This window comes from Meriones unguiculatus, chromosome 7, assembly GCF_030254825.1.
Source record: "Meriones unguiculatus strain TT.TT164.6M chromosome 7, Bangor_MerUng_6.1, whole genome shotgun sequence".
Classification (NCBI taxonomy): Eukaryota; Metazoa; Chordata; class Mammalia; order Rodentia; family Muridae; genus Meriones; species Meriones unguiculatus.
The window spans coordinates 93242962-93255330 of record NC_083355.1 but is presented as its reverse complement, the minus strand read 5'-3'; the positions used below and the strand labels follow the sequence as shown (position 1 = coordinate 93255330).

Genomic DNA, 12369 nt, shown 5'->3' with positions numbered 1-12369 from the left:
AAATTAGCCCAAGCCCCGGATAGGCGGCAGGGTCACTATGCTACTCAGACTTTTTAGTCTTTGCCACCAAATCCCTGGCAAAATGACCTGAGAAAGGAAGGGTTTGTTTGGGCTCATGGGTATAGAGGCTTCAATCGGTGGGTGGTTGGTTCTGCTGCTTCTGAGCCTCGAAGAGTCAGAATATCATAGCGGAAGGGAGTGGGGTGTAAAGCTGCTCCCCACATGGTAGCCAGGAAGCAGGGAGAAGTCACAGATAGGGGCCAGGGCCAAGATAACCTTTAAAGGCACACCTTTAGTGGCCCAGCCTCTCAAGAATCTATTCTTATTTTGGTTAAACAATTTATTAGGCCAGAGCCCCCGTGATCTGGTGTCTCCAGAAATGTCCACAGAGTAATCTAGTAATCTAGTTAGCCACATGCAATGTAGGACCTTGACACCACCTCAGCAGTAGCACCTTTCCTGATCTCTGTCACCTGACCAGAAAGAGTCTGGAAGGACTGTAGGGATCCTGAAAGCTGTTTTTCTCCTGGCCTTCGATGCCAGAGCCCCTGGAAAACTATTACCCCATCTTCCAGCTCATCTCTCTCACCACAAAGACTCTGAGAACTTATTACCCAGGGAGCACTGTGCATGGGAATTTCATGTGTCTCCCATGGTCCCCAACACACTCTGGAGGAGGTGCTTTCACCATCTCCGCCTGCGGATACTGGGATTGGGGTGACATAGGCCAGCAGCTACTCTGTCCATCATCACAGCTGGTGACAAATGAGGAGGGCTCTTACTCACACTTCCAGGTCACCATGCATCACTGAGTCAGGGCAGGAACTCTTCGTAGAAGCCACAGAGGACCCCTGCTTACCAGACCTCTGGCTTTCTCAGACATTTTTCTTACACATTCTTATACAGGACAGGCCCACCCGCCTAGGGATGGGGATACCCATAGTGCATCAACCTCCAATGAAGACAGTCTCTCACAGACATGGTCACAGGCCAAGCTGTTCTAGGCAACTGTTCAGCTGAGGTTCCTCTTCCCTGGTGGCTTTGGATTGTGTCAACTTGACAGCCTTGTGTGACTCAGAAGCCTGCCTTTAACCCAAATCTCCAAGGCTACCATCCAGGGAGAGACATTAATCCAAAAATAACTTAATCCAAAAAGTTAAATGTTTCCACTTTTCAGGAGCCATTTCTTCTCTGGTTTTCATTTTGGTTTCTCATTAATCTTAGAAGATTCAGCCCCAGCTGGCAGGCAAAGAAAGGCTAAGCCATTGAGAGGCTAAGCCTGGCAAAAGTCCTCAGGGACTAACTTCTCTCTGGAACGCCCACTGAGTCCCTTCCTTTCTTTCAGCTGCTGCCCAAGGGTGGCTAGTAGCTAGGAAGCTGGCGCAGGGCTTCTCCAAGCGTGAGGAAACCTGGGTGCCACTGAGGGGAAGGAAGAGACAGGAGCCACGAAGCACGCCAAGCCACAGAACTGTAGCCTCTGCAAACTGAAAAAGAGTATTAAGACTTTTGGATCTATGTGTTTGGATGGGTAGCTCCGGTCATCTTCCCCCCGTCCCCCAGCAGTTCTCCAGTGTGTTTAGTAATAGCAGGGTATGAGAGAAGTGAAGAGGAAAACAGGCCAAGAAAAATGATAGCAAATTCACCGAGCTCAGGCAAAGCCTCACCTGGGTCCGTGACTTTGGATGAGAGGGCCAGCTGACCTACTGTGACTGGTTCTGAGACACAGGTCCATTGGGGCCATTGCTTCTCAACAGGTAACTCCTTAAAGCTAGAGAGACTTCCCGCCAGCCCTCCTGTCATGACCAAGGGAGCCACATTCGGGAGAGGGTGAGCACCCATGTTCCCAAGGACTGACCCCTTGACATCTCTCCCCTCTCACAGCCGCAGGCTGTCTGTGGACTGCCAGGGCCTGCAAACGGAAGTGTACTCCCCCCACCCAGGTGCTCTGTCCAGATGACTTCAGTGTTCAACAATGCTCTGAGTATGTGAGTGTGTGTGTGCATGTGTGTGTTCATGTTTATCAAGAGTGTCCTTTACCTTGTTTCCTGAGACCGTTTCTGGTTGGCCTGGGACTCGCTGATTAAGTGAGGCTAGCTTACCCACAAGCCCCAGGGATCTGCCTATCTCCATTTCTGTAGTTGTGGAACTATTAATGACATGTCATGCTAAGCTATACCCCTCCTCCACACACACACACACACACACACACACACACACACACACACACTCCACATCATTTAAGCCGTTTGGTGTCAAAGTAAATATAACTTCTCAGGAACTCACAAAGAGAAGGTTAAAAAAAAAAAATGCCCTGCCTCCTTCCACCTGCCTCCCCCTGAGTGAATTATGCACGTACAAAACACGCTTCTGTTACCAGACTTCACATCTACAGGGGGCCTGCCTGAGACTGGCGCAGAAGCAACCCAATCGTGGCCGTTCTTTCTGCTGTCTGTCCCTGCCCCTTCATCGTCGGAAACCCTAAAATACTCCCACATCCACACACAGAGAGAGCCTAATCAGCAAGAATTTTGCTCCTGAATATTTCCAGAGAGATCACTAAGGCAAGCTAATCAATTGTCTCAGCCAGCCACCCCATCCCCAAGGGATTCCCAGACTATTCATAGCTATCATTTAACCCTCAGCAGCCCGAGGTTCTGCACCACATCTTCCCGATAGAGATGCTGCTCGGCGACCAATCCAGTACCTGCAATGATGTTCATGGCCCGCCACCTTTCAAAGGCCTTGTCTGTGCTAATGGAAGCAGACACTCTGCGAAGCTTCAGAGGCAAGGGCTTCCTCTTATGTGTACCCCTGGGACCAGAACGGGGGGGGGGGCCCTGACTGAGTCTGAACAGCCAGAGGAAGCGGGGACCACTGAGAAAGGGGAGAGGGGAGAGCCTGACAAAGGAGAGGAATAGGTGAAGGAGAGGCACCTGTTCAGCAATTAAATCTGACATCAAGTCGGGCAAAGCTTCTCCAGTGGAAGTTATAAAATTCCTGGGAAGATTCATGATTAATGAAAAGGCGACTAAGATGGTTCTCTCTCTCTCTCTCTCTCTCTCTCTCTCTCTCTCTCTCTCTCTCTCTCTCATAGGAGGGGCAGACAGTGAGAGGGGCTGGAGCTAGAACCACGGTCAGTGGGTCATGAGCTGCCATAGTAGTTCATATTCAGTAATCCTCCACCCGTGGATTGCAACCTCTATCTCCAAAAATATTTACACTAGGATGCATAACAGTAGCCAAATTACAGTTACGAAGCAGCAATGAAAACAACCTTATGGTTTGGGGTCACCACAACCCAAGAAACTGTATTAGAGGGTCATGGCGTTAAAAAGGCTGAGAACCGCTGATATAGATGGATAATCAAAGCTTCAGTTCACCCCTCCTGTGATTAAGGGATCGGACAGGCCTCTCGAGAGAGAGAGAAGAGAGTCTGCAATTCATCCGAGTGCATTCGTTGAGCATTTATTGTACACTGGGCACTGTACCAGGTCTTCAACGGGGTGGCGGAAAGGGAGGCAGTGACAATTCGAGTGTTTCCTGGCAGTTGCCGCTGTTGCTGGGGCAGAGAGCAGAGAGGAAGGAGCGAGAATACAGGTCACGTTTTGCGAGTTTTGGGTGGCGCTGTAGTCTCTATTTAAGAGTCCCCTCTTTAGCCAGGCAGTGGGGGGCTTCTCAGTGGGGCAGAAGGGCAGAGCTCATGGCTCTGTGGCATAGCGAGTCCCTACACAGAGGACTGGAGCCTCACACCATAGGACAGCCCTCGTGGAAACTAGAGGGGTACCTACTTGGTGCTAGGATTGATCTCATAAAGCAGTTCCAGCATGTGGAAAGGGGTCCGAACAGTCACCTGTGGCCCTGTAGTCACAGGGGTGTTGGCTTTACACAGACTTATCCGGCCTTTCTGTGTCTAACAGTGGAGAGTGGCCTCGGAGAATGTCAAGAAGAGAGCAAGATGCAGGATGGTCTTGAGACCCAAGAACCGAACTTCTCCCTGGAATATGAACCAGGGCCCAGAGGGTGGACAAAACTCGGTTTCTAGAGAGACAGACCCTGACTGAGCAGCGCTGCCCCAGGTCCATGCTCTCTCTGCTCCCACACGGTGACTTTAAACTCCAAGTTCTTTCTAGAACACCGTGAACTCTGCTCCCTGTGGGGTATCTACGGACTCAGGACCTCGTTTAATAACACATCAGGGAGAGCTAGCCTTTGGGGAGGTGAGCAGCCTGTTCCTGGAGTTAAATCCCAAGATGTGCAGAAGCCGGCGCTCCAGACCGAGCTCAGGGAAGGTGTCCACACTGTTTGGACCCAGGGATTGAGCCGTTCATGTTTCCTGGGAGGCAGTCCCAGATTCCATCCTGAGCAAAGGGGATAAGTGAGACCATGAGGGCCCAGCAGCTCTAGTGTCACCATGAGAAAGGGGACCGGCAGTATTGGAGTCCTAGCTGTCTGGGTTGTACCTAAGGCATGTCTGAGCAGGGATGGACTAGGCCAAAAATGTGGGGGTGAATCTTGGGTGCTCCGGGTCTAGCGATGACGACAATCATCTCCCTGGAAGTGAGATGCAGTAGAGAGAGAGGCCACAAGTGGAAGAGTGGAAGCCACAAGAAGAAGAAGATGTCACGGAAAGGTGCTAGAGGTACATGAGGAGGACCACTTGAACTCGAGAGCAGCGTTAAGACTTATGGGCCAACACACATGGAGCACTGAGAGAAAGCAGTGCTCAGTACCCAGGAGGCAGCAGAAGACGGCACAGGCAGCAAGTCAGCTGACCTCAGAAGAGAGGGGTGGCAGGGAATCCAAGTTAAAGAAACAGAAGCTATCCACCTGGGTGGTCACAGGGGAAGAAAGGATGTCACAGAATGTCCACATCAGGGACTTGGGGAGGAAACCTCACCGCAGGGACCCAGGGTTGTTCAGCAGGCCTGTGGCTCTGCCATCTCCTTTACTGTACGCCAGGGAGCCAGCAGAGAGAGGCGGGGAGCCTTGCCTGGGCTTGGACACCTGACATCAGCTTGACCTTGACATGGCTCAGCCTTGGCCTGAGTTGCTCCTGGCTCTCTCTAGCTGGAGATCGGGGAGTTCTCTACCTGCCTACACCTGGCACAGTGAGCCAGAGAGGCTTGGAGAGCCTGGGGGAAGGGAGTGGAATGGTAGAATTTAGCAAGTGGGCCCAACTGGAGAGCACAGGCGCTGGCTGACATGGCAGCTCCTGTTCCAGGGACAGGGACAGATGCGGGTCCTGGGTCGCTGCCTAGGTAACAAGAGGAACTCTCCAGATGCTGGCAAATTGAGCCATACTCCTGTCTCTTATTCTCACCTCCAGACTAGAGAAAGGAAGCTCAGTTTGTGAGTTGCTCAGCTCCTCCAAGCCTCCTGAGGACCTAGCAGTCCAGTTTGTGTAGGGTTCTCTCAGAGCCCTTTCGCAGCCTCTGGCTCCAGTTTCCATTTTTGCTTTGTGAACCCAGTTCCCTCTCCCCACAGCGCCATCCCGCCTTCCACTTTGAAGAGCCCAGAAGTTCTACAGCTGCCTGGAAATGCTGATGACTTAACTGGTTTAATTTTTTTTTCCCCAGCAGCCCTGAGGGGTTTTAACTCTTTCCTCCCGCAGAAACCCAGCTTTTGGAGTTGAAGGTTTAAACTCTCACTGGGAGACTCATAAATATTCGGAATCACTCTTTCTCTCTCTGTTTGATTAGGAAATGAGCCTTTAACTCAATGTAATCCCCAAGCCATTAACAAAAAAGCCCTCAACAGCTCTACTATTAGAATTTCACTCCTAACCCGCGGAGGATTGAATTAGATTAACATAACTACCCACAATCTGAGTTTATTTTCTGTGCCAGATAGAAATGTGTTTTCAGAAAAGGCGAGGGGTAAGGGGGTGGGGGATGGAGAATTGCGAAAAAAAAAATAGGAGATAGATAATGAAATGTAAAAATAGAGATAAGAAGGAGATGGACAGAGATAGAGTGATGGGGAGAAAGCTATGGCAGGGGCTTTGGTTTAAAGCCCCTGCCAGCTGCCGGTTTTATTCATGGGGTGTTTGGAGAGATCTCAAGTACCTAAATTGTTTGAATCAGGGGAGTACTTTCTGACATTGCCATCCCTTCTTACTGGAGATTGACGACCTCGCACCTGAGCCTGCAGCATTCCAAAGCACCTGCTCGCTGGCCCCTCCGCCCCCAGTGTGAGGAGAGGTCAGGATGGATTCCTGCATGCTCCAGGGAGGGGGGGAGGGCACATGAAACCACAGTGCGTGCACACGTGTGACTGCTTGTTGACACGCACAGAGCTGAGCGACGATGCCAAGGGTGGCGTTAGGTTCTGCCCACGTGAAGTCACAGACAGCTCCGTGACCAATTGCATTTAAGAAATCAGTTAGGGGGAAAAAATGAGTCTGATGGGAGCTCAGACCACATAAAATTAATGGTTATTGAAGCAGAAACTAAGTAATCAGAGGCTGTATGCAAATGCCCTGAAGTTTCCCCAACTGCATCCCCACAGGGAACCAACGGGGGAGAAACAGCATCCTGAACACACGGACCAATGCCAAGGCCTCTGCTTCCCAGCAATGCCCCCAGCCCACCCGAACATATCTGCAGGTCCAGGGAAAGGGTGGCTTGTTTCTAAGTGTTTCAACAAACTATCTCCTCTCTGGACCGTGAACTATAACAAGAGCACAAGACTCCCCCCATTACCTCTAGTCACGAGTCCCCACCAGACTGGACTTGGAGAGGCCAGTGGGGGAGGGGCTGGCGTGGAGGGAAGGATTTGCCCCTGTAATGGAAAGGTTAGGAAAAACAAAAACAAAAACAAAACAAAACTCTGCCAGACATTGTTTTAAAAGCCACCGAGCTCAGAAAGTCTGGAAAAGTTCAGCTTTGCAAACGGCGGCGGATCGCTCTGATTTCTGTGCATACAATGTCTCAATCACTCGATTCATATGCGCCTTAATTAACAACAGCCCACAAAATCCCACTCCAGCACACTGAGGGGAAAGCGTAGCAGGATTGGTTTGTCACACAGAGACCTTGAAATAGGAAATAACAATAACCTGACATGGTCACTCTGTCCAGCTTCCCTTCCCTGGGCTCTTGGGCATGATTGTGGTGGCAGATCTTAAGTAATGACAGTCACCCTCTTTAACCTCCCTCCATTCCTTCCTTCCCTCCTTCCTTCCTTCCTTCTTCCCTTCCTTCCTTCCTTCCTTCCTTCCTTCCTTCCTTCCTCCTTCCTTCCTTCCTTCTTTCCTTCCTTCCTCCTTCCTTCCTTCCTTCTTTCCTTCCTTCCTTCCTTCCTTCCTTCCTTCCTTCTTTCCTTCCTTCCTTCCTTCCTTCCTTCCTTCCTTCCTTCCTTCCTTCCTTCCTTCTTCCCTTCCTTCCTTCCTTCCTTCCTTCCTTCTTCCCTTCCTTCCTTCCTTCCTTCCTTCCTTCCTTCCTTCTTCCCTTCCTTCTTTCCTTCCTTCCTTCCTTCCTTCCTTCCTTCCTTCCTTCTTTCCTTCCTCCCTCATGTTTTGAGACAGTGTCTCTCTAGGTAGCCCTGGCTGTCCTGGAACACACTATGTAGACCAGGCTGGCCCCAAACTCAGAGACACCCCTGCCTCTGCCTCCCAAGTGCTGGGATTAAAGGCATGCAATGCCACACGAAGGCTACCGCCTTAATTCTTTATTCTGGGTTTTTTTTTCCCACTGGTTAAACCTCGGAGTTCACCTTCTCTTTTCTTTCTTTTTTCTTCCTCTTCACGGCCCTCCCTCCACAATAGCAAATTAAAGATATTAATAACCCAACAAAAAGTGCAGGTTGGAACAGGGAACCAAGAAAAGGGAAAGTTAAAATGAAAATGAGATCGAATTGCCCCGGGAAGCATATGTGTGCACCCACGTTATTTAATCAACTATTTTGCTGACAAACCTACTCTGCTTGTAATCAAAAACAATTCAGCCTGATTTGCTTTGTTTAATGCTTTTAAATTGTAGTAAGGATTGTTTCTTTGTTCGGATACTGTTTTTCTAAACAAATCTAGAAGTGGTCCTTAGCAATATAGCATCTGGTACCCAATGCATAAGTAAATAGAACTCATTGTAAAAAGAATGAGGCTTATTTAAGTATTTGTACATAGTATACATTCAATACCATTTTTTTTTTTTTAAGTTTAAGGCCTTCTCTTCCAGCAGTGCTGTAAAGCCAATCTCCCTAAGTGCAAAAATTCTGGTAAATATGACCCATTATCTAGAAACTAAAGTTCCAAGGATCCATGTGAAGCTCATGGCGGCTAAGACTCACTCAGGACAGTGATGGGGGTAGGGATAGGGTGTGTGCGCTTCACAGCTACCTAACACGCAGAGCAGAGTCTGGCCACCTTGTATGCCTCGAGCCCAGCTTTGACAAAACAGGCAACCTTTCCTTCCCAGTGAAGGGCGCAGAGTCCTTCACGCCTGGCCTGCTACCCCCAGACCCCATCTCTTCCCAGCCCAAGTCCTTACTCCTTCCCGAGTTGAGAAAATACATCCAGCCCCAGCCAGCCAGGAAAGGCATGGGTCGGCAGCTTTCCTCTCCACTTCACAAAGTAGAAGCACTCCATGGAAGGGGGGGGGGTATGTGCCCATTTTCCTTGGAGGTGCTGTAAATAAGATAGGTACTGGACCTGTCATGGGTCCAGCTGGACCTGAAAGCTCCCAGGGTACCCCCAAGTCCGTCAGCACCCCGCCATCATCACCCTGAACATCCTCCCCCCCAGAAGCCAGTCTCTCTCCCCCCCCCCGCCCCTTTGTCACCTTGTCGCTTACCAAATGCTGGAGCTGCTAGCAAATAAAAAGTTTTCACGCTGGGAGACATAACCACCCCACTGAGCTGCCTGTGAACTCTTTGCCCTTTTGATTTACTTACTTTCTCTCCATGAAAACAAATAAAAAACCAAAGGGAACCCACCGATTCCAAATGAGTTTGTGTAGCCATCCCACCCAGCTCAGCGGAGACCCCCTGACCTTCCCATGACAGTCTGAGAGAGGAGACATGTACCTCTCAGCCACTCGGGGATGGATGTTTTAGTGTGCGGAAACCAGGATGAGAGAGCCGGCGTGGGGAGATATTTTTATCCATTAAAAAAAAGAGAGAGAGAGAGCAAACGCACGGGAGAGAGGAGGGTGTGTAGGGAGGAGGACAGGAGGCACAGGGCAGTCTGGGGAGGAGGGAGAGGAGAAGTTAGCTGCTTACTTACATGATTGGGCTGGCTGGCTAGAGGACGGGGCTGCCGAGGAACTGAACGGCTACCCTCAGGTGTTCCAGTGGCTGATGACTCGTTGCCTGGCTCCTCCGACACCAGCTGACAGTCCCCTCTCTGTGTCTCTTTGTGACTAAGGACACAGTACTCCCAACCTATAAATAGATTCCCGACTCCGTGATTGATATAACAGGCAGCTGACAGAAAAAAAAAAAAAAAATCCCACAACCATAATCAGGTCTCAAGCAAAACAGCAAAAACCCCTGGACTTTCAATTCCACCGAGCCCCGTGCAAGCTTCGCAGTCACCTGTGGGGCACGGCAAAGGGGGTGTGTGACATGTTTTGGCAAAGGGGTTGGACCAGGGCTGGCCAAGTACTGTGGGAGAGTGGAAGACAATGGCTCCTTGAGTGGCGCAGCTCACTCAGGGGTCACACGGAGCTAGTGAGCACCGGCCTTTAGAAAGGGAGGGAGGAGCTTGCAGGAGGTCCTGACCCTGCGAAGGAGAGCCCCCACCCTTGGATCCTGAGCTCTGGTTGTTAGGGCCTGAGTAGTCAACATTTTGACTTGGGAGCATTCGTCTTTCCACGAAAGTTTCCATTCCCCCTGCCAGGTCAGGAGGCAGGGAGGGTGTGCAGCTCTCCCGGTGTGAAGGACTGCGGGGCCAGGCAGAAGGCCCTACCCCGAGGGTAAGGAAGCCCAGGAAGCAATTGTGTTCATAAGGCAGAGTGGCATTCTCCAGGAAGGAAGGGCTCTCGTGGTAGCCCCTGGCACCTGTTTTTTCCAGAATGATTTCTTGGGAGGCCAAGTTCTGCAAAGTTTGTTTGTTTGTTCGTTTGTTTTCCAGAAAATGAGCATCACTCTTTGGGAAAAAGATCCAGTTCCTACATACCTGACACAAGCTTCCTAACACAGGTCAGTCCATATCTAGGAGCTAAACAAGGGGATGAACTTTCCAGAAAATGGTAGCATCATTAGGGGAAAGACAGTCATGTAGCTTGATCAGGCGGGGCCGGGGGCCTTGGCTTTAGAATCATTTGTGAATGCTCAGCTGGGCACAGTGCCATTTGTACGAGGTTCCCCTTCAAGAGGGTCATGGAGCCAGCCCTTGCTGGTATGGAGGGGACGCGATAAAACCCTTCAAACTTCCTGATCATGCTTTCTAAAGGAAGGAGTTAATCCTCCGTCTCTTCCTGTTAGACCCAATTCTTCCTTCCCTGGGTTGACAGGAACCACAAGGATGCGTGGTACCCAAGCCACAGGTCTGTTTAACCTCATTCAGTTATCCTTGTTACAGCCTGCCAGTGGCGCAGAAGTTTCAGGAAGGTGAAGACCAGGTTTGTCTTATTCACCTCATGGTCCAGGGTTACCGTGTAAGTGATACATGGCAAGACTCCCGGACGGTGGACTTCCTAGTTGACTAAATAAATGGATGGAGGAGTGGTTGGGTGAATGAGTGGTACCCAAGACGAATGGAAGTCATTCTCCTGGGATGTCGGAAGTGTGTGTTTCATGAGAATACCACTGGGAAAGCAGAGAATTGGGACAGGGATCTGAGGAGAATCAGGCTGATGTGTCCGACATGTATGCACAGTTCTATTTGAGACCTTGGTGCTTCTGGGTACCAGGCCGGTGCAGCTAGTGGTCATCCCTCTAACCAGCCTGGCCATCTGCAGGGGGGCTTGCTGCTGGGAAGGCAGAGAGCCCTGCAGGGGTGGGGCTTGGGAGGGGTCCCAGCTGATGACCAGATTCAGAGGCACTTGGCACACACTCCCCACCAGGCGCCTTCCTGGGGAAAACCCCTCTTCTGATGCAGACTGAGGTCTTCCCTTCATAACCGCCTTTCTCTGTACAGTCTCCAGCAGGCTGTCTGGCTTGTCACTGACTCCTCACTGCTTCCCGGCAGAAGGCTTTTGTGTGTGTGCGCGCACGTGTGTGCACGTATGTGTGTGAGTGTGTGCGTGTATGTGTGTGAGTGTGTGCGTGCATGTGTGTGTGGTCCTGGGCTTCCCCAGGCCTCAGTGCAGTACCTGCTCTGATCCAAGTGTTTGAATGTGCACCTCCAGGAAGCATCTGCTTAGAGAGACCCCATGAAATCCTGATTCTGACTGTCATCCCCAGGCTGATTCCTAAATTGGTCCAATCTCATTCTCAACTCTTCTAACTGAACCCAGCCTTGGAGTCACCCCTTTGCACTGCCAATGATAACCTACAGAGTTCCTTTGAATGCTGGTCGCCATCGTGGGAGACCACTGAGCACTGAGCTCTCAAGAGGCTCACTGTTCTATCCTGAAGCCTGTCCCCCTGCCACCTGCAGGCCCATCAACCGACTAGCTGTGTTGAAAGCTCCTCTTTCATCTACTCCTAGGAAACGAAAGTCAGGTCCCTTAGTCTTCTGAGCCTCACTTTCCTCATTTGCAACTGGAAACCTCAAGTGTCTAACTCACAAAATTAGCATGGGAATAAAATGACTCTGTTCAAGAAGATGCACAGGACAGTGCCTGGAATACAGAGGGTCCTGTATCAGTGAATACTCTGGCCATCTACATCACCCACGGGCATCCTGGGTTCCTTCTGGATATGGTCCCTGCCCACCTTCACCACCTCCCTTCTCCTTGCTTTGGTTCTCCCCATCTAGAGGTAACATTGGCAGGATGGGCTGATGACTGGTGCTCTGGCCCACATAGTCCCCGGGTGGAAGTCAGAGGTCAGGAAGAAAAGACTGGGGACTTTAGAAGTTTTACTGTGTCCATCCACAGGCAGGGGACGAGAAAAATAAAACAGTCCCAGAAAGATCCTGGATCTTTCCCTGTGACTTTACCTGTCACCCCAACAGTCAGGATCACAGCACACCCACCCCTCCTCAACACCCCATCCATCCGCCCTGAAACGCTACACACAATTTGGAGTGTCCGAGGATTTCTGAAGAGTTGAGAATCCTCCACCATCCGGAAGTCAGTCACAGTGTTGCTTTAAAACAGGCCATCTTGATAAGTTTTCCTGTCTCCAAGCCTGATGGATTGAATTCTATCCCCAGAACCCACATGATTGAAGAGAATCAACCCCCACAAGCTGTTCTCTGACCTCTACACACATGCCATAGCATCCCTAATAAATAAGTAGATATATGATAGTAGTAGGTAGATA

The 12369-nt window shown here is 50.5% G+C and overlaps 1 protein-coding gene across 1 annotated transcript in view; it reads right to left on the bottom strand.

Moving 5' to 3' along the window:
* Positions 1-9496, bottom strand: part of Esrrb (estrogen related receptor beta) — a 162703-nt gene extending 153207 nt beyond the window's left edge. Inside the window, exon 1 of the mRNA XM_060387910.1 lies at positions 9221-9496. Coding sequence (XP_060243893.1) covers positions 9221-9222 — 2 coding nt within the window. The 5' untranslated portion in view covers positions 9223-9496. The remainder of the gene's footprint in view (positions 1-9220) is intronic.
* Between the last annotated feature and the right edge of the window lie 2873 nt (positions 9497-12369).